Source organism: Mus caroli, unplaced genomic scaffold, assembly GCF_978045245.1.
Source record: "Mus caroli unplaced genomic scaffold, Mus_caroli_1 scaffold_5, whole genome shotgun sequence".
Taxonomy (NCBI): Eukaryota; Metazoa; Chordata; class Mammalia; order Rodentia; family Muridae; genus Mus; species Mus caroli.
The window spans coordinates 138437814-138459231 of NW_028227260.1; the positions used below are offsets into that span (position 1 = coordinate 138437814).

At 44.0% G+C, this 21418-nt stretch overlaps 1 protein-coding gene across 1 annotated transcript; it reads right to left on the reverse strand.

Annotated features, from left to right (window-relative positions):
- Nucleotides 1–355: 355 nt before the first annotated feature.
- On the reverse strand, nucleotides 356–16923 carry Usp11 (ubiquitin specific peptidase 11). Its single transcript, XM_021153263.2, has 21 exons — nucleotides 16725–16923; nucleotides 8874–8983; nucleotides 8572–8702; nucleotides 8291–8408; nucleotides 7750–7895; nucleotides 7556–7617; nucleotides 7336–7435; nucleotides 6808–6981; nucleotides 6560–6718; nucleotides 6000–6224; nucleotides 5795–5878; nucleotides 5610–5704; nucleotides 3952–4158; nucleotides 3091–3140; nucleotides 2624–2902; nucleotides 2472–2542; nucleotides 2104–2216; nucleotides 1681–1830; nucleotides 1481–1596; nucleotides 1205–1293; nucleotides 356–1122 (listed from the first exon to the last, which is right to left on the reverse strand). Exons 1-21 carry the CDS (start codon nucleotides 16874–16876, stop codon nucleotides 988–990), a joined length of 2766 nt encoding a protein of 921 aa, XP_021008922.1. The 5' UTR covers nucleotides 16877–16923; the 3' UTR covers nucleotides 356–987.
- Nucleotides 16924–21418: the final 4495 nt, after the last annotated feature.

A 21418-nucleotide genomic window follows, 5' to 3' on the forward strand; every position in this document is an offset into this window, starting at 1 on the left:
CAGATCCCTCAAAAGATCTTTCAGCTCAAGAACCCAGACTAATACACAGATATACCAATAAGCTGACAGAACCAAAGCCACTCTTCACTTCTGTGCCCGTTTCCTCATCTGAAACTAGAGATGACAACTCTAGCAAAAGTCCACTATGAAGCCAGAGTTGATATTTGTAAAACGCTTTGGAGCTGGCGGTAGTGCATGCTTGTAATCCCAGGGTTCAGAGACAGGAAGACTGCTGCAAATTCAAAAGGACAGCCTGATCTACATAGTCCTTACAGCAACTATTTTGAGAGCTTTTGAAAGACAGCACCTGTTGCTCAGGTGACTAATAAACACGCAAAAAAGCTAGGTGTGGTGGTCATGCTTTTAATGCCAGCACTTAGGAGGCAGAGGTACAATCTCTGAGTTAAAGGTCAGCCTGATCCACACAGTGAGTTCCAGGACACCCAAGAGCTACACAGACAGATCCTGTCTCAAAAACAACAAACGCACTCAGAACAGCATCAACTACATACCATACTTGACCTTCAGTAATTCAACTGAACAAAGACCTATGACTGGTACACAGTAAGCACATATGAAGAAACAAAACCACACTGTTGAACATGGGAATCTGGAGCTTTTTATGGATACTTAACACAGAGAACAAGGTATGGTCTCAATAAGAAAATACACTCTGTGTTCATGTAAACCCCCAGTATCAGCCACTAAGAACACTTTGGCATGAGGAAAAGAGGGAAGGGGAGCATAAATAAGACTAGGAGAGGAAGTCACTGCTGTACGGGCACACACAGGCAGGGGCACACTGCCAGGGGCATAGGGCCTCTTCTTTCTGAGAGAGTAATACAGCGGTACAAGAGAACAGTAGCCACAGACTAAGCCTGCAATGTCTGGGGGGGTAGGGGGGGCGATAAACACAGGAAAGGGAGGGGGTAGACAGGAGAGAGTGGCAAAGGGGGCTTCCTTCTCCATGGTAGGTTCTAGGGCTCCTTAGTTGATATCCATGATGTCAGAGTTGGGTGTAGAACTGGAGACAGGAGAGGCAGGAGTGTCAGATGAAGAAGTCTGGGACTGGCGTCGACCCACATCTTGGCGCTGATAGAACAAGACATAGGCTGCCTTGGACTGCAAAGAGAGGACATTGGTCAGTTTGGAAGTCAGAGGGGGATAACAGAAAAGAGGGCAAGAAGAAGTACAGAAGCTATACCTCAATCTGATTCTCATTCACAGGTGAGACACTATTGTCATCAAAGTAGTGCCACTGGCCACTGTCCTTGTTGCAGGCAAATGTTGTATCTGAAATAAACCGAAACCATTCTTACCATCTTCTTGGCTCTCTAGAGTATCCAAATCTACTTTTATGCTACCCCTGCCTTAATAATTTTCTCTGACACATAAACCTAGTCATGTACTGGGTACATCCTGACCCCTAGTCTATATCCCGCCAACCAGGGCATGTCCCAGCCCATAGCCTGGTACATACAGTGTCCATCACGCATGCCACCATAATGGTTGGAAACTGCGATGAGATCATATTTGTAGAGGTCTGGTGAAGACTCATTCTTTGGTTTGATGACAAACTCAGAGAAATCCAGGTCCCTGTGGGTGAGAAGACAGTAAGTACTGGTGGGCTCCACCTGTACCCTCCCAGGTCCCACAGCCTTTCTCTGCAAAGCTCCTGACCGGATAGGAAACTGCACCAGGGTGTCCAGCTTCTCCCGGGAAATTTTGGAAAATGAAAAACGCTTCAGGTGGATAATGAGAACTTCGGGTAGCATCCAGAGGTCCAGTTTCTTGGTGGCCAGCTGGTGCTGCTTGCAGGAGGAGCAGTACCTACGGACAGAATCCAGCCTCATCTACCTCATACCTTATATATTCTTCACACACACCATCTAGCCTACAAAAATTCATTCTCAGTCATTCCCTCTCCCTCTCAGACAGCTTCACTAAAAGACTGTAGGCATGTACCACTTGTTTTTATTTTGTAAAGGAAGCTCTGACTTTCTGTCTGCCTGGTACTGTCATTTGTTCCTATGTGTGAGTACTTCTGTTAAAGGCTCTAGTTAGTACCACTCATGCAATCTCTCCTGAATGTCAGGCTCTCACCAGGGGTTCTCCTTCTCCAGGGTTTCCACAGTGGTGAAGAGTTTGATGCACTCCTTCAGCTGCACTGGACTTTTCTTCAGCATGTAGCCCACACAGTCATGCTTCACATAGCCCTGGAGAGGGGAGTTAGTGTCCAGACGGTCAGACAAGACGAAGGTAGAGAAAAATAGGGCAGTGTGCAATCACAGACCAGGTGAGTCAGAACCTGAGACCATGGCGCTCCCAGAGGTGTGCAGGTGCCAAGGCCAGGCCAGTCCTGGGCCTGTATCTCTTGGCTCTATTCCTAGCTGGAATTAGGGGAGGATGCATAAAGGGTTGCAGTGTGAGCTACAAGGGTCTCCCATCTCTTGGGTCCCATTTCCATTTACCTCAGCCTCCACTTCGTCATAATAACGCCTCTTCATATCTGGTTCCCAATCCATGGCAATGTATGGCTGGGCTAGAGGTGTAGAGGAGACGGTTATGCTCCTGTTGCTAGGACATCTCTCCTTTTATCTGTAACCCTAGCCAGGTGACATACTTTGCATTTCTTCAGGGGAGGTGGTCCGGTCACTGGTTCCATTGGAGTTCACTGTCTGCAGAGTAAACAGTTGCTTTCGTCGTCGCCTTGGGGGCCACTGTGATGCGCGGAGGCTGTTGTCTAAGAGAAATGGGCATCTCTCAGTGACCCCAGAGCTGGTCCCAGCCTGCTCCTGCTCTGCTTCTTGGGTACCATCATTAACAGTGGGCCCAGACGTTTCCTCCTTTTCTTCCTCACTGCTGCTGTCATCTTCGACATCCTCATCTTCATCTTCATCAACTAGGATGGAGAGAATGTCAAGGATCAAAATGTGGTACTCCAGGGAACTGGGCTTCAACACAGAGGAACCCTGTGTGTGTCATATATCCAAATCCAAACCCACTGCTCCTCAGCCTTTCATCCCTGCTAAGTAAGATACCCTCATCCTTAGTGGGTCTCGCTTCCTTCTCACCTTCTTGGGGACTCACCTTTCTCATCCCCATCATCCTCATCTGAGGTGGGTTTGGTCACATATCGTCTGTAACAGAGCAGAGAAGACTCCCAAGGGAGGGCCACAAGGATAGAGGGGTATCCCAAAGTTTTATTTGGGTCTGGTGGAGAAGTTACTGGTAAACACACATGAAAGAGTCAGTCTCTGTCTCTCTCTGTCTCTCTGTCTCTCAAAATGTTATGTGAATGCTTCATCTCCGAGCTACACTCCCAACACTTTTCTGAAACAAAAAAATTCTTCAGACAGTTTTGGTAAGTTACTCAAGCTGGTCATATGTGGCTTTTCCTGCCACAGCTGAACAAGTAGCTGGGTTTCTAGGCATGCACCACCACACCTGGCAGCTCTTAATCATGAACCTGGAAAGTGGTGAGGCAGTGATGCATGAAAAGGTTAAGAACACCAGCAGTGGCCTGCGCTCTAAAGCCACTGGTAAACAGATATACAACCAGTTACAAATTAATGTCAGAGAAGCCTTTTGAATTAGAATGAAGGAGAGATTAATCCAGATAATTTAGCTTTGCTTGCCTTCCATGGTAAGAACTCTGGATTTTAGGTGTAAGGATAAAACTACATACAAGTCTCTCTGTAGAGACAATTACATACAAAATGAAGTTGTCTCTACTTTTTCTTGCACACCTCTGTATTCCCAGGACCAAAGAGAAATACTAGAGAAGCCAGAGGTCTAAAAAAAGAAAACGCTCTGCAAAGTCTACTGCCATGTTCAATTTGAACTATCCTTTGGATGTACCAAACAGCAACTCAGAACCCGAGTCTAAGTACTGACCTTGGTCCCCTCCCTCAAATGCACTCCCCCTGACCCTAGGACAACGGTACTTACGAAAGTCGGTACATCAAGATGTTATATAGGCCCTCCCAGGAGAACCGGTCCCGGGGCACTGACACCAGGAGAGGGTGCCCAAAAAGTATCAGACCATAGTAGGAGTTGTTGTAGTCTCTGGATGGGGTGCGCTCCCGCAAGTAAACAGGAACCACAATATCATCTCTTGAACCCTCAACTGGCTCAATCCGACCAGTCACCTCATATCTGTATGTGTGTAAGGGGCAGTGGTTAGTTTTTCCGTAATTGAGGCATCCCAAGAAAGATTACCCCATCTATTCAGTTGCTCCATCTATTCAGCTCAGTCCATGAGCTGAGTTCTTTTTCATTTTTATTATTAGTGTATGTTTGTATTTGTATGGGTATACACATGCTATGACACACATGTGGATGTCAGAATACATCTTTCAGGAGTCAGTTCCCTCCTTCCATCATGGATTCAGGTTGTCAAAGTTTGTAAAAGTGTTTTTACCCATTGAGCCATCTTACCTAATATTTTATCATTATTTTATGTATATGGGTGTTTTGCCTGTATGTATGTCTATGTATCCCATGTATGCCTGGTGATTGCAAAGACCAAAAGAGGGTATCTGGATGCCCTGGGGCTGGAGTCACAGATGGTTGTGAGCTTCTATGTGGTTGCTGGGAATTGAACCCAGATCCCCTGGAAGAGTAGCTAGCTAGCACTTGTCCCAAAATATTTTAAAGGGTCTGGAAATCCATGAAGGATTTGGTATTTTATAAACTATCAGATAACTTCCATAGCACTTTGTTTATATGCTGTTTGAGGAAGAGCCTTGGTAACCTGGGAATGCTAGGGGGGAGGTAATACAAACAAGGATTGAAACATTTTTTTCCTGGGGAAAACACTTGTTTACAAAGAACATTTCTTTTCACATACATCGTATTTAGTTGCCCCAAATTTAAAAAATGTTGTGGGAAGCACTTGCCTAGCATGTAGGAAGCTTGGGCTCTAAATAAATAACAAATACATTTTAAATTGAGCATGTTGCTGGACATAGTGGCATACACCTTTAATCCCAGCACATGAGACGAGAGGCAAGGTGGATCTCTATGTTTGAGGATAGCCAGGGCTACACAGAGAGACCATCTCTCTCTCTCTCTCTCAGAATATATATATATATATATATATATATTCTGTATACATACACACATACATACATAGTTATAAATATTATATATACTTATGCATATATATTCATGTTTATTTTCTATACATATCTATGTGTGTGTATGTGTGTGTGTATATATATATATATATATATATATATATCATACTTCTGAGTATATGTATTAAACTGTAAGTGTAGCTCAAGTGTTACGAGTACTTATCTAGCCTACCTATCTAGGCAGTGGTGGCGCACGCCTTTAATCCCAGCACATGGGAGGCAGAGGCAGGTGGATTTCTGAGTTCGAGGCCAGCCTGGTCTACAGAGTGAGTTCCAGGATAGCCAGGACTGCACAGAGAAACCCTCTCTTGAAAAGCAGAAAACAAAAAACAAAACAAAAAAAGCAAACAACAGCCAAAAAGAATCCTTATCTAACATGCTCATGCGTTCTGGGTTCTATTCCCAGTAGGACAAAACAAAAGGTCGGGGGAGCATCGTCTATCCATTCCCATCTGTTTCCTCACTCACACAAAGATATCATCACGATCCAAGATGCCACTCAGCGGATCCTCCAGCTGGTAAAGCTTATAGAATCGGTGACTGAAGACATCAGCTACTATCATCTGTGAATAGTACAGGGACACAGGGAAAGTCAGTGTGCAAGGTTCTTCCTTTAAAACCTACCTACCCAGTCTCCATCTGCAAAGTCTCACCTTGTCTGGTGCAACACTTGTATGTGTGGACAGAGCCACACACAGATCTGAGATATTGCCCTTCTTGGGGACTACAACCCGGTGCTGAGGGAGAAAGAACATTTACAAAAGATCAAAGAAGCTTATCGTAGGTTAATGTAGAAAAGCGTGAGGGAAGTAATCAAAGTCTGATTGCATGTCCCTCATTGTGTCCCCACAACCTCACCTGTTCTGGCTTGCGGCGGGGATCCATGGGGACAAAGAAGACTTCTAAGACCCTCCTGGAGCAGACAGGCAGTGGGACGCTGAGGTAGCAGAAGGGGTCGAAGGTCACAGAAACATTGCCACAATCAGGGCACACCAGTGTGGACTTGAAGAGGCCATGGAAAGTGTCCACGATCACAGAATCATTTCGTCGTTTGTGGTTCTGCCAGGCTTCCTGAGCCACTTCCTGTTGACAAGTGTTATGGTGAGTTTGGGGTAGAGAGAAAGGTTTGGGAATAGATTCATAGGGGTTTGAGGTAAAGGACACCATTGAAGCCTAGTGGCAGGGTTACAGCTAGGTCTGTCTGGAACCCACGTTCCCTGTCAGAGCTGGCATTTTGAATGAAGGACTGGGGCCTAACTGGGGTAAACTCTAAGATAGGTATGGGAACAGATATAGTGCAATAACTGGGGTTGAGGTAAAGGTCAAGGTAGGGGAACTGAGAAGATGCTAAGGTGATAGACTGGGGAAAACAGAGACATCCTAAGGCAGTGGCCATGTAGCTTTAATGGGTAGCCTACCAGATCAGGCCGCCCAGCACCATTGCATAGCTCAACATATTCTTTATTTTTGACTCGATTGAGATCCTCATGTAGCCCATCCAGGAGGAATGACAGTAGTTCCTGTGAGTCATGCTGCTGGTAGCCCAGAAACTGGGATGCAAAATGGCCAACCTTGTTCTAAGGAGACAGTAGATGGGAGAGTGAGCATGAGATAAGAGAAGCAAGAGAAAAGAAGGCGGGAGAGAGCCCACGGGGTTGAGACACACCTTGAACACATTTGGCACAATGGAGCGGTGGTAGCCAGACCAAGTCTGCTTTACCAGATCTGCATAGGCCTCAGCAAGCTCACCCTTCATGCCTAGAGGGTTCCGGAAGTTGAGCTCCTCCAGGTAGCGATTGTTGAGAAAGTACTCTGTCAGCTGTGGCACATTGCTCAGGCACTGTGGTAGTAGGATCCAGTGAAGGAGGTAGAGGAGAGGTGAGGTGGTGCAGGTGAGAACAGAAAAGGAAGATGGGAAGAAAAGGAAATGAGAGAGAGAGAAGGGGGAAAAGGTTGGCATTGTGAATGCAGTATCAGGGAAAATATCAGTATCTCTGGAGGAGGAAGATGGTAGCGCCAAAAGAAAGAAGGGAGAATGGGGAGCAAATGTGGGCACAGCAGATCAGATTTATGGAGCCTTGGCTTTCCACCTGATCCCCTGTACTGTAGTCTTCTTTGCCCTACCCCCACCCCCTAGCTCTGTCCCCAATACCTAACCACTATAGTTTGCCAGACATAGACCTAATAGCCCAACCTGTAGGGCCGAGTTCATGAAGCATGTGTTGCCCAGATTGGTAAGGCCACAGATGCCCGGTTGCCCCTGGAAGTCCTCATCCTCGTCCGGTATGTTGTTCCTGGAGTTGGATGAGAAACCCTATGAGGTAAGGCCCACTACAAGTGGGTGATCTGTACCCATAGGTTCTGTCTGCCTACTCTGGGGTGGTCCCACACTGCATTACACCCCAAAGGCTCACATGCCACACAGCTGAGCACTGGGCCAAGTGCCATCTTTGTTTCGAGTCTCCATGATGACCAACTGGGTATAAGGTAAAGAAAGGAAAAAAGGAATGTATTAATGGAAAGGCTCAATGGCACCCTGCCCTTCCCTGGTCTGACTAGTGCCAGGAATCCATCCACCTGGCTATCAGCACAAAGGAATCCTCTTTACCTGCCCAGTCTCAAGGCAGGCATCAAGCAGTGTGATCTGTGTATTACACAGTCGATCCAAAGAGCCCTCTGAGTTCTTGGTCCAGAGGCGTGTGTCTTCCTGAGGCTCTACCAGAAACTGCTCCCGAGCTGTTTGCAAGACTAGGTCTGTGGAGGGTGATGGAACATGACCATATCTTCTAGGACCCCAGAATACTCACCCATGTGATAGTGTTAACTCATTCTCATAAAATTTGCTTACATGGCCAATACATTGTGTCCTCAGATCATTCTTCACACTTTGAAACTCAGAATTTGAGACCTTCCCAATAAACAAAGACTCTTTTCAACCCTCACCCAAGCAACTGGAATATAGCTCATTTTTTTTGTAGACTCCAGTAGACACCCAGTGTTTATGCTCAACTTGGCCACCACCACCTTCCTCCACAGTTTGACTGGTGCCTTCTCAGGAGGCTATAAGCTGCTCCCCACACATCCTTGGGTCACTGAGATATGACCCATGATTAGGAACAGGAATTTATCCCAGAGGCCCTGAGACTCACCCACAGAATCAGTATAGCTAAACTGAATGGTGAGAGCTGTCTCCATATCACTGTGCTGAACGAGCAGTAGCTCTAGTGGGTACACTTCCACCTTCCGAATGCCAGGAAGTTCTATGACCTGTGAAGGCAGAGGAGCACCAACACTCAAAGACCCACCCAACTGACAAAGGAATATAGGTATATACAATTCTGGACCTACCCTGAGCCTACATAGCCTTTCTCCTCCCCAACTTCCCAGAGAAATCTAACACAAACCCTTAGCATCTACCCCACCCATATACCTTGCGCTCAATAGGTGGCTGGCCATCCATTAAGCCATACCAGCTGACCATGTAGTTCCAAGCAGGCGCTGGGAGCAGCACATAATCATCTCCTTCTAGCAGTCTCTCCCTGAGATGCCAGCTTATCTGATCTGTAGGTATAGGGGTACGGATGAGGCAAAACATGAATAAAGAAAGGAATTGTCAATTCTGGCCACCCTACTAATGACTAAGCATAGAGAATGGGAATATGGCCCCTTGTAGGAACAGAAGGGATCAGAACTCCAGGGCAAGGTTAATGGAGAGAGGCAGAAGCTTGGTACCTTCAAAGAGCCCAGCATTGTTGATACAGCCAGGAAAGGTGCTAGCATCTTGATCCCCTCCCTTCACGTACACCTCCCACTGTTTATACCAGTGTTTCTCCACAAGGAACCTGGAACCCAGACAGACAACAGGGTGTCATACGATCATTCAGGGGCTAGCAATACAACTTTTCATCATGTGCAGTTACTATTAATCCACTGTAATTTAAGCAGAAAATTTCCAGCACTATGTAAATATAAGTTAAGAGCAAAATTTATTCAGTGAAATGCACATTTGAATATTGGATTACTTGATTTTTTTTTCATTCATTCCTGTTTTTAAAATCGATGTCTTGTACCATCTGGTAAGGCCTGGAACATACTAAGTATGTAGCCCAAGCTGGCCTCAAGCTCTCTGGTTCCTTCTGCTTCAGCCTCCTGAATGCTGGGATTGAAAGGTGTGTACATACCCTCATGGCTCAGCTATGCTGTGGATTTTGTTCAGGGTCTCTTTTGAGACAGGGTTTCACTATAGTCTTGGCTGGCAGTGAACTCGTTGCCCCTGCCTCCATGCTAGGATCATAGACAAATCACACTTGGCTTTGTATTTCTGTGTGTGTGTGATTTGTCTATACATTGCCCTCCCCACTCTCCAGACCCTAGCATATCACTTATTCCAGGAAAATACACATTCCCACCTAGGAGCTCATGCCATAAAATCTATCATTCAACCTATCAACTCCTACATTGACATTCCTCCTTTCAGCTTTACTGGCCTCTACAGTTTATGAAGTTCACTTAATAAAGCTAATTTATAGTTAATAGTATTTTCAATACAAAGGGAGACACTGCTCAATTAAAAATATCTTATTAGTTTCTGGTTTTTTTTTTTTCTGTTTTGTTTTTGTTTTCTCCAAGTCAGGGTTTTTCTGTACAGTGTTGGCTGTCCTGGAACTTTCTCTGTAGACCAGGCTGGCCTCGAACTCACAGAGATCTGCCTGCCTCTGCCTCCCAAGTACTGGGATCACCACCACACCCAGCTAAGATTTTATTTAATTATGTGTATACTTATGTGTCTGTAGATAGAAATATGTACATGAGTACATGTACTCACAGAAGCCAAAGGCTTCAGATCTTCCCTGGAGCTGGAGTTACTACGGGCAATTGTGAGCTATCTGACTTGAGTGTCTGCAAGATTAGTAGTACACCCTTTTAACCACTGAACCATCTCTCTAGCCCCTCACCTTCCTAAAAGCATATCTTGAAAGAAAATTAATATTAAAATCACTCTGTAACAAAACTTCAGTTAGTTTAGGATGGGGCTATAGCTTAGTGGTAGACCTCTTACCTAGCACTTAAGAGGTCTTACATTGAATTCACACTCATACACGCACACACACACGCACTTGGGAGACAGGAAAATTACTTTGAATGTGAGCACAGCCAGGGCTAGAGACCTAATCTCATACAATCAGGAGAAAATAAATGTAGAGAACACTCTGGGACAGCCTCAGAATAAGGCAGTTATTCAGTTATTGACTCAGGACAGGATGGGCTTTTCAAAGCAAGGCCACTAATAACTGTTACCTGGTCAGAAAGAGTTAACTTTACCTATCATAAGCCCCAACTACAAATGTTCCAGGGCACTGCATCATTAAAACATTGCTTCACTACCTACACAAAACACCCCTGCCTCAACAAGAGTTATTTCTTGCATAATAAACCCTCTTCTTGTGGCTTTTTGTGTCTTGAATTCTTTCATTATTCACATCCCCACCATCCTGCACAACTAAAAAAATCTTATAGGTGATAAATATAACATTACTCTATGAAGTTTATTTAAATAAGGTTAAATACACATAAAGGCATACTAGTGAGTTCTTTACTGCCCATTATCCTGTGGCCAATATACCCAAAGATGAATAGGAGTTAGATCGTCTATATAAAATTACTATAATCACTTGTCACCAAATTATTGCCAATTCTTAGTTCTTTTTTATATTTTTTAAAATGTATGTGTGTGCCTGTGTGCAAGCATGTGCATGTAATTACAAAGGCCCTTGGAAGCCAGAAGGCATGAGATTCCCTGGGGCTGGAGTTACAGGTGTTTGTTAGCCATCTAATGTGGTGTTGGGAACCGAACTGGGTGTTTGGGCCTCTGGAAGCAGTATGTATTCTTAACTGCTGGGTCATTTCTCCAGTCCACCTTTTTACTTTCATTTGAGACAGGGTCCCACTATGTATCCCTGGCTGTCCTGGAACTCATTACATATCCCAGGCTGACCTAGAACTCACCTACCTTTGGCTCCAGAGTGTTGGGATTAAAAGGATACACCACGAATGACTGCATATTCAATCTCTTTGGTTGTTGAGACAAGGTCTATGTAGCCCAGGCTGATTTTGAACTATATAAAAGATGATCGTAAGAACCTAATAATCTTTACCACTATGTTCTTATAAAACGAACTCTTTTTGTCTTTTTGTCGTGATTTTAACATTTTTCTTTTGAGACAGGTTAGATTAGGACTCATGTTGCCCTGGATGGCCTTGAACTCACAATCCTCCTGCTTTAGCCTCCCAAGAACTAAGACTTCAGATGTGTGTTATCATGCTCATCTTGTTTTCTAACTATTCCTCCACGGCTGGCCGTCTCGTAAGTGCTGAAATCAGACAAACGAGTCACCATACCCACATCCAAGCACTGTTGATCTGTCTTTCCAAACTTAAGACAATGACACTGGAAAAATGCCATAATTATCTCTGGGAGATAACATAAGGTTGTTTTTCTCCCATCAAAGGGCAACAAGAATAATCATATAGGGCTGGTGAGATGGCTCAGTCGGTAAGAGCACCCGACTGCTCTTCTGAAGGTCCGGAGTTCAAATCCCAGCAACCACATGATGGCTCACAACCATCCGTAACGAGATCTGGCGCCCTCTTCTGGAGTGTCTGAAGACAGCTACAGTGTACTTACATATAATAAATAAATAAATCTTTAAAAAAAAAAGAATAATCATATAGATCTAAAAGTCTTCAGTTGTTTGAAACAGCACTCACTGTATGGCCTAAAACTCACTATGTAGATGACCAGGAATCCCCTTGCCTCCAGAGTACTGGCAAAAAGCCATGTGTTACCACACTGGTAACACCAGGAAGCTTTTTAAATGGCTTTCACTTTTCCAACTTTCTTTGAAACAAGTTCTCATGTGGCCTACACTGGCCTTGGCTTTCTGGTCCTGTGCCACTACCTCCCTAGTGCTGGGGTTAAGGAGCTGGGGTTCATGCCCAGTTCTTCCTATTAAAATATTTTTGAAAAATGAGAAACCAGGGCTGGAGAGATGGCACAGCAAATAAGAGCACTGGCTGCTCTTCCTGAGGTCCTGAGTTCAGTTCTCAGCAACCACATGGTAGCTCACAACCATCTATAATGGGATCTGATGCCCTCTTCTGGTGTGTCTGAAGACAGCTACAGTGTAGTCATTCATAAAATAAATAAGTCTAAAAAAAAAAAAAAGAAAGAAAAAGAAAATGAGAAATCAAAAAATGCACTTTAGAGGCTAGGGCAGAACTCTCACAAGCCCAGCCTGGGTTAACAGTGTGAGACCTCAAAGAAAAATAAAAACGTCCTCAGTTAGTTGTGTAGAATACATTACTGGGGCTGGTGAGATGGCTCAGTGGGTAAGAGCACCCAACTGCTCTTCCGAAGGTCCAGAGTTCAAATCCCAGCAACCACATGGTGGCTCGCAACCATCCGTAATGAGACCTGACGCCCTCTTCTGGTGTGTCTGAAGACAGCTACAGTGTACGTACATATAATAATAAATAAATCTAAAAAAAAATAAAAAAGAACTCCACAGTTGTTTACTGTTAGGAAGTTTCTGTACCCTATACAGAACTAACCAAAGTCTCTCAAATATCCTTGATTTAAATGTGTAGACAATTCACTGTCACAAGAACAGAAACTTTCTAACGAAGCTGTCTTTTCAGAGATTGGAATGTGGTCTCAAAACATAAGCTCTTTAGGGGCTGGGTCAAGTGCCTGCTGTGTCTGGATCCTCACAGCTACAGAAAAAAAGCTGAGCAAAAAATCTGGCACAAGACAGGTGGCAGTGGTACACACCTTTAGTCCCAGCACTAAGGAGCCAGAGGCAGGTGGATCTCTGTGAGTTCGAGGCCAGTCTGGTGTACAAAGTGAGTTCTAGGACAGCCCAAGTTACACGGGGAAACACTGTCTTAAAAAAAACTTAACATTTGGCATAGTGATAATCTCAACATTTGAGGGGGCCATGGAGACAAAATACTAAAGGTTTGCTGGCCATTTTAAAACAGAGCTCTGGGTTCAAAAAGCCCTGTATCAAAAAATAAGGTGGAAGGTGGGTAAGATGGTACAGTAGGTAAAGGTGCTTGCCACCAAGTCTGCTGGCCTGAATTTGATCCCCCAGGAAATACAGAGGAGGGAACTGACTCCTGCAAGTAGTTTTCTGGCCTCCTCCAGCACAATGAGTCACATGGTGTACTCCACCCCACCCCCAAATAAATGCATCTAAGAAATTTAATCAGTAGAGATGAGTGAGTTACTTAACTGGAATTGTTTTAATCTGCTATTAAACTAAGGATGGGAGGTGCAGATAATACTGACAGATGTATGATTTGAAGCTAGTCCTTGAATTCAAATGCTTTATAAATACGTATTTCTCAACTATGACAGCAAACTTTGAGATACTTTGCTCTTACCTAACTTAAATAAGCAACAAAAAGTGGAGCTTGGCAAAATGCTTCATAACAATTCCAACAGGAGAAACAAATTGGCTTTAATACTCAACCAACACTGGTGTGGTAATTTTTTTTAATGAGGTGAAGTTAACATAAAATTAACCCATTTTAAAGTGAACAATTCATTAACATTTAGTACATTCACAATGTTGTGTACCCACCTCTACTTACTTCCAAAACATTTTCCTTACCCCAAAGAAGATCCTCTCCTGGCAGGCTAATTTAAAAGGCCATTGGTAAGGATGACAGGATCATGTGTTATCTACCAATAGCAAAAATAATGACACATCTGTCAAGGTAGGAAAAAGGAATGAACCAAAGCTTTGAGAACTGTTTGGACATCTCCAAATGAGTTATACAAACAGTCTGGTTACTGTTTGTTTTCAGGATGGATTGAGGCTACTCTTTGCTGGAGAACTATGATATAATGGCAGAAAGATGTCACTATATCCTCTAGTATGGGAATTGTAATTTATCTCCCCAGTAATGTATACACATTTCACTGGCAGTGTTGTTTAGGAACTTTGTAAAGTGGGAAAACCTGGAAAAGGCCCTAAATGTAAAGAACAGCAAAAGTCTAATGTGGATGTCCCTGATGGAGAGAGGAAGGGACTGGTGGGCTGATAATCAGAGAGATCAGAGAATGTTAGAATGGAGAAAGGGTACCAGTCTCCAAAAGCCTTGCAGGTCACTCAGGACTTTACCATTTATACTGCATGAAACAGGAAGCTGTTGGATATCCTGAGGTACAGATGGACATAAAATATAAATAAAAATTTAAATATGTATTTAAAAAATTACTGCTTAAGAGAACAGCAGCATCTTAACATTTGAGAAACCTGGCAGACCAACAGATCAAGGTTAATGTATCAAATTACATCATACAGATACTATTTACCATGGAATATAAGGGCTCACAGTCTATTTCACAAACACACTCATGTTCATATATATATGTATATATACACATATATATGAATATTGGAAGTTTATTATGATAATGAAATGTGAAAAGAGCCCTTTAATTCAAAATTTAGGATAACAGTTTCCTATGAAGATGGAGGAGAAAAGCATACGAGTTTTTTAAGGTAATGTTCTGAATCTTCACATGAGTGATTAATTCACATATAAAATTTACTAATTTTTCTTTGAAGTAAACTCCCTGAAAATGGGTTTTTAAAAAGCCAGGCATGGTGGAGTATGCCTGTAATCTCAGCCAGATTTCTAAGTTTAAAGCCAGCCTGATATAGTTACTTCCCTGACAGCCAGGACCACATAATAGAGACCCTGTCTCTAAAAAGAGTGGGCAAAATAATATAAAGACTTCTCTGTATGCCCTTAGAGTCCCCAAATATAACACACTTTATCCATTTGTTCTATTCTCTTTTTCCCCATATCATCTTTGGGGTATTTTCATTTATCTTAAACTAGACAAAAAAAAAAAAAAAAAAGGTGTGCATTGATAGTATACAGCATGATGTTTTGATATATACATTGTAAAACACTAAATCAAACTAGTTAACAAACCAATTATGTCACACAGTTTGTTTGGGTAAGAACATGTAAAATCTATTAAGCAATTTTCATGTATAGAATAGAGTGTTATTGGCTATAATCTCCATTTTTGTACAAGGGAGCTCTTGAACTTGTTCCCTTTTGTCTAACTAAATTTTACATCCTATGACCAATATTTCCATAATCTTCTCCCTCCCATGTGCATTTTTAACATAAGATAGTTTTTCAATTATTTGGTAAGTTGTTTACATGATGGCTCCTTATCCCTAAAATTTCAGTATGTATTTTTTCACCAAAGGATATTCTTTCATAACCACATTACAATTATCACAAGAAATTATCAGTACCAATATTTTATCTACTGGCCTTTGTCAAATTTCATCGATTTTTTTCCAATAAACTTTACAGTGAAAGAGAAATAAATTATGAGAAAGAACCCTCATTTTTAAAAATAATTTATTTTTCCTGTTCTAGATCCAAATGAGGATCACGTGTTGCATAAACTTGTTAAACTGCATTAATTCCTTCAATCTGGAACAGTTCTTCAGCATATGCCTTTCATGACCTTGCCATTTTTGAAGCATACAAACCATTTCTTTCAGCAGGATGTCCATTTATGTAAAACGTTTTATACTATAATCTTTGTAGGTCTTACGATTTTCACAATTAAAAATGAGAAGCAACTCAGAGAGAAATAGGAATCCGGGGAGCAGTAAATTTTAAGAGGCATTGATTAGCATTTTTAAAAAAATTGGTCTAACAAGACAATTTGTTAAAAGCTGTGGATCCCTTTTAAATAGCCATTTCTGACTACAAAAATATTATCACGTGGAAAAAAAACTCCCCAAATAATCTTTTGTAAACCACCTGCACTTTCTCCTGTTCTAGGAAGGAGAACTTAACTAGAGGGTGTTTAAGAAAGAAAAAAAAAAGAACAAAAACAAAAAAAATACCGCGTCACAATCTTTGCTCTTTTGCAGGCGCCATTTTCTGCCCCAGGCACTGCCCCTCCTCCACAGTTTGCCCCTCCCCAGTCCTTCGCCTCGTTCCCAGGAGCCAGGCACCCTCCCCATACAACACTATTCCGCCCCTCGGCCCACAGCTATAGGCTATGGAGTTGCTCTTCAGCGGACGCCACCAAGCTCGTCGGGTTCACAGGCGCTTCGAGTACTTGTAGGCCGTTCCTTGCAACCGACGCAACGTTTTGTAACACACGCCACGCCCCCGCGTTAAGTATGGAGCCAGCCTCCTTTCCAGGCTCCAGGTTCCAAGACGCAGTCCCCTCTCACCCCCCTCCCCAAACGATGCAGTCCCCTGACTCCCAAGGCCATCCCCTTCACGCCCCACCCCTAGCACAAACCCCATTTTGTCCTTAGGCGGCTGACTGCCCCACTCGGGCCCCGCCTTTTCCCCCAAACGTTGAGATTCATTCACTTAGCCCTTCCACGCCCCCTCTCTCCCGCCGGCCCAAGCCCCTTCCCAGCCTCGCACCGCTTCATCCTCAGAATTTGATTTCTAAGTACCCCGCGATACTAACGCCCCCAAGGTCCCCTTGGCCAAGGCTTCATTGAAGCCCAGCCTCACCAGCTTTCGCCAGCTCGCAGTGGACGCTCTCGCCCATTCCCGATTTGGCGCCACTGTTCATCCAGGTCTGGCATTGCCTCGGGCTGTGTGTCTCGGTCCTCAGCAGAGGCCGGGACGGCAGCTGCAGCTGGGTCCGCTGCGACCGCCGCCATCACCGTCTGTCCTTCTCCAACTGCCGACGCAACTGAAGATAGGAAGACGACCCTCAACTGGCACTTCCGGATTCTGTCCCGGAAACGGAAGCAGAGCCCCCCAACAATCAGGGGGCTACTGCCATCTTGGAAACGTCACCATTTGGCGGAAATTGGGTGGTGGTCTGTGGTCTCTGCAACCAATACCAGGGGTTAACTCTCTTGTTTGGAACTAAGACATTAGTGACTTGTGGAATTCTCTAACACCAGGTGAAATGGTCCTTTGGTGGAGGCCAGAGGTTTCCAAAATGAGCAAATGTGTGTTTAGGGCCTCACAAAGGATGCTTAGGGCAAGTCTTTGCCCCTTTGACTGCAGACCCCTACTATGAAAGCGGCATTTTTGTTAGCCTAACGTGAATTACCTTTCTCATCCATCAAAACCAAATGTATGGGCTAGAGATATGGCTCAGAGGTTAAGGGCACTCATTGCTCCTGCAGAAGAAAGAGTTCAATTCCCAGCACCCACATGGTGGCTCACAACCATCCATAACACAGGTTCCAGAGGATCAGCGGGAATGGACAAGCTACACATATATGCATACTGGGAAAACATTTATAGACATGAAATAAAAGGTTTTTTTCTCAAATAGTTTATCATCTCCTGAGAGCCTGAACTAGGGTGTGGCTCTCTGTGTGTTTGTGTGTCATCTGTCTTTTCTATCTTTGAGACAGGGAGTTTGCTAAATTGCCCCAGAATTTCCTCCAACTCTATGAAGCCCAGGCTGGCAACTGATTTGCCTTGATCCTCCTTCCTCAGCCTCCAAAGTGATGGAATACAGGCATGCACTTCAACATTCAGCTTCCTGAACTAGAGTTACCAGACAAATCTGATGTGTTTGTTGGAAGCATAACAAATACTGAGTCTGCTCAGTTTAAGTGACTTGCTGGACTTAAATAGTAGCCTTGGGTAGCAGATAACTGTATTGTTTTTGGCCCATGAGTAACAATGTGGGAAACTGAGAGCCAGAAATGTGCAATCATTTGTCCTCAGCTAGAATGTGCCATAGCACTGCAGACCTAGTTCCAGAGCTGTGTCCTTAAACACCAGGCAGATCCTCAAACTGTGGTCACATGCTATCAGCTCAGGAAACCCTCTCAGGAGGTTTCACAAAATCCAGACTTTCTGGAGTATCTTCACTCTCATTTTCATGCATATATAGTGGAATTATTCAGAGGGTGTCTTGGGATAACCAATTCATTGAGTGTGCCCAATCTTTAATATAAAGGAAATCTGATGACAAACATGTGAAAACCATTGAACGGGCCAGGGTTTCTTTTGGTGTTCTTTGGTGTTTTTTGAAAGAGTCTCAATTCTGAACATGAAGCTCAGATTGGCCTTGAACTTATGATGATCCCCCTGCCTTAGCCTTCCAAATGCTAGAAGTACAGGTTACAGGTGTACTCTATGTCAGACTTCAGCACTACTGCAATTTTTTCTTGTGAGAAGTAGCACTTTAGCAGGGCATGGTGGCGCACGCCTTTAATCTCAGCGCTCAGGAGGCAGAGGCAGGCGGATTTCTGAGTTCGAGGCCAGTCTGGTCTACAAAGTGAGTGCCAGGACAGAGAAACCCTGTCTCGAACCCCCCCCCCCAAAAAAAAAGTAGCACGTTAGGGTATTAAGCTGTTTCCTGATCTCTACTTCTAGAAAATGGTGGCAACCATCACAACAAAGGCTGCGTATCACCAGACATTATCAGACATCCTTAAGTGTGGAGGTCATCTCTCTGGTTGAGAAATATCCTATTAGGCTGTTCCCCTTTTCTTGTAGGCTCTCAGTTCTACTGGTCAGTGATGACTTTAATTCTCTGTACTTCTCCACCTACCTTTCTTTTGGCTGTCCTCACCTGTTGACGACCCACAAACTGCCCCCGCCCCAATCATGATTTTGGGGCTAGTTTAGTGATTACCTTCACTATTACCAACTACACACAGACAAGAACTTTAAGCTGTGCCTTCCTATTCCTATATAGACCCCTGTGCACACAGGTCTGCTTGCACAGTTCAACCCTCCTCCCAGTCACATGATCTAATTTCCCTCTTTTTTTCACTTAGCTTCTGTAGGGAGTTTGATTTTACAGTAGTGATGAGGTGTCTGTTACAGTGATTCTACTATCTAATCCCAACCTGACACAGATGAGGTCACAACTTAGTTGTATGAGCCCTGAAGGAAATTTAATTTGATCCCTGACCCCAAAGACTAGTGTAGAAATGGAGTTCAGCACAAGCAGATAGCTGCTCTTTAAATCCACTGAACTGACTTCCTTTATTCCAGTCTGTTTCTTCCCATTTAGCTTGCCCCTCCCCCAACCCTTAAAGCTGGTTTCTTCACCTTCCAGGACATAAGAAGTCTGCTAAGGAATTTGTGGACATCCTATCCATTACAAAACTGAAAGACTGATAGACTGACAGGAATGGGAAGTTTTTTTTTTTGTTGTTTTGTTTTTCTTAGACAGGGTTTCTCTGTGTAGCAGTAGCTGTCCTGGAACTCACTCTGTAGACCAGGCTGCACTTGAATTTGGACATCTGCCTGCCTCTGCCTCCCAAGTGCTGGGATTAAAGGCATGAGCCATCACCAAAAGTAGGCTGTCTTACTTTTTCAACCCTAGGACTAGACAAAACATTATGGCACATTGCAGCTTCCAATTGAGATTTAAAGTTTACAAGGGCACAGTGATTAAGAGGTTCATTAGATCACCCACCACTGCTGTACTTCCATAAACAGCCACTTTTAGGCTTGCTAATACTTGCATTTGCTTGGCCCTGTCCACCCGCTTTTTTGTCTACAAGTAAAAAGTCTCTTCTTGGCTCTTCTTAAGATGGTGGGATTCATGGAAAGAGGAAACTAAGCCCCTATTCTCATGTGAGGCTACATTGGCTGTGCCACTTTTTGTGTACTGTATGTGCAGACATAGGTGGAGGTCAGAAGTCAACATATGCTGTCAACCTCAATTGCTCTCCATCTTATTTTTTGAGACAGGGTCTCTCTCTGAACTTGGAGTTCACCAATTCTTTACAGTGGCTGGCTAGGAAGCTCCAGGGATCCTGCTGACTCCACGCCCCAGTATTGAGATTACAAGTGCCCCCTGCCCCCACTTGTTTTTCAAGACAGGATCTTCTCTGTGTAGCTCTGGCTGTCCTGGAACTCTGTATACTAGGCTGGCCTCAAATTCAGAGATCTGCCTGTCCCTGCCTCTCAAGTGCTGGGATTAAAAACATGCATCACCTTTTAAGCCTTTAAGTAAGTGGTGGTGACTTGAATTCAGGTTTTCAAGCTTGAATAGCAAGTGTGTTACTAAGTGAACCATCTCCCAAGCTTAGGTTGTTGCAAACTTCACCATGCTGATGACTTCCAGGATTTTAGAAAGCAGTCCAAACTTCTGGCTCTATGGCCTCACTCTTGAACTTTTCTAAGTCTACTAGATTCCTTTAAGTGGTCAAAACCCCACTTTACTTTCATTCTCTCTCCAACTGATCTCTTCATAGTGTTAGACTGGACCTTTCTGCCTCATACCACTCTAGATCTACTACTGCTCCTTCCAACTTTCTTCAAACAACTTTCTTATATATTTCCTGTCTCCATCCTTTCAGGCTTGTCTACAATTCGAGATAGATCTAACTTATCTATGCTTAGTGCTTGATTCCCATTAACACAATTACGTCTACCCTACTGCTTCAACTCATCCTACCATTCTAAGTGCAATCCCTCCAAAGTCTTTATTCTCCCACAGTCCCACCACACTTCCAGCCAACTCTTTCCTAATGTTCTTAGTTGATGGGACCAGGTATGGATTCATGAAGGGTCCCAGTAATCACCATAGCTTGAGCCCCCTTGCCTTTTTGATGATTTATAACCAGACTTTGAACTTTAGACTTTTTTTTAATATTTCATACAGCAATTATGGTGCATTCAGGAACCCAATCCCCCCAAACCCCACTAGGAGGGCACCCTCCCTTGCCCTCCCACCCCGCTTAAGGGTCCCAAGGCTTAAGGTGGAGGAAGGGGAGCAAACCATACATCCAGGAGACTATCCTTGGCCTGCCTTACCCTCCCAGGGACTGGAGTGTAACAATTGGGCACAAGCTCGCACATGTCCCCCTGTTTGTGCACATATACATATTATATATGGCTCCTCACTAAGCTGGTCAATTCCTGGCAGAGCCCCTACTCAACAGCACCGAGTAGGACAGGGCAGGAGGGCTAGGCAGAGCTGGGCTGGGGAAGACCCTGAGAAGGAAAGAGGCCCTGGCTATGGGACTAAAGGAGGGAAAAAGTAGCCCCCACCATGTCCATCTCCCAGTCTCTGGTAGTTCTCAGGTCCCCCTATAGCTGGGGACACTAGGTAAGGGAGGAAGGTGAGTGGCTGAGGCATGCTTTCCCATAGCCAATCCCAGGGTATAGTGATGTTCAGGATCTGAATAGGGTCTGGGTCCCTACCTCTCAAAGGCTGGGAGGGGGACTTCATTGCACAAAATACTGTAGGAGGGCCATACTCAGGGAGTAGC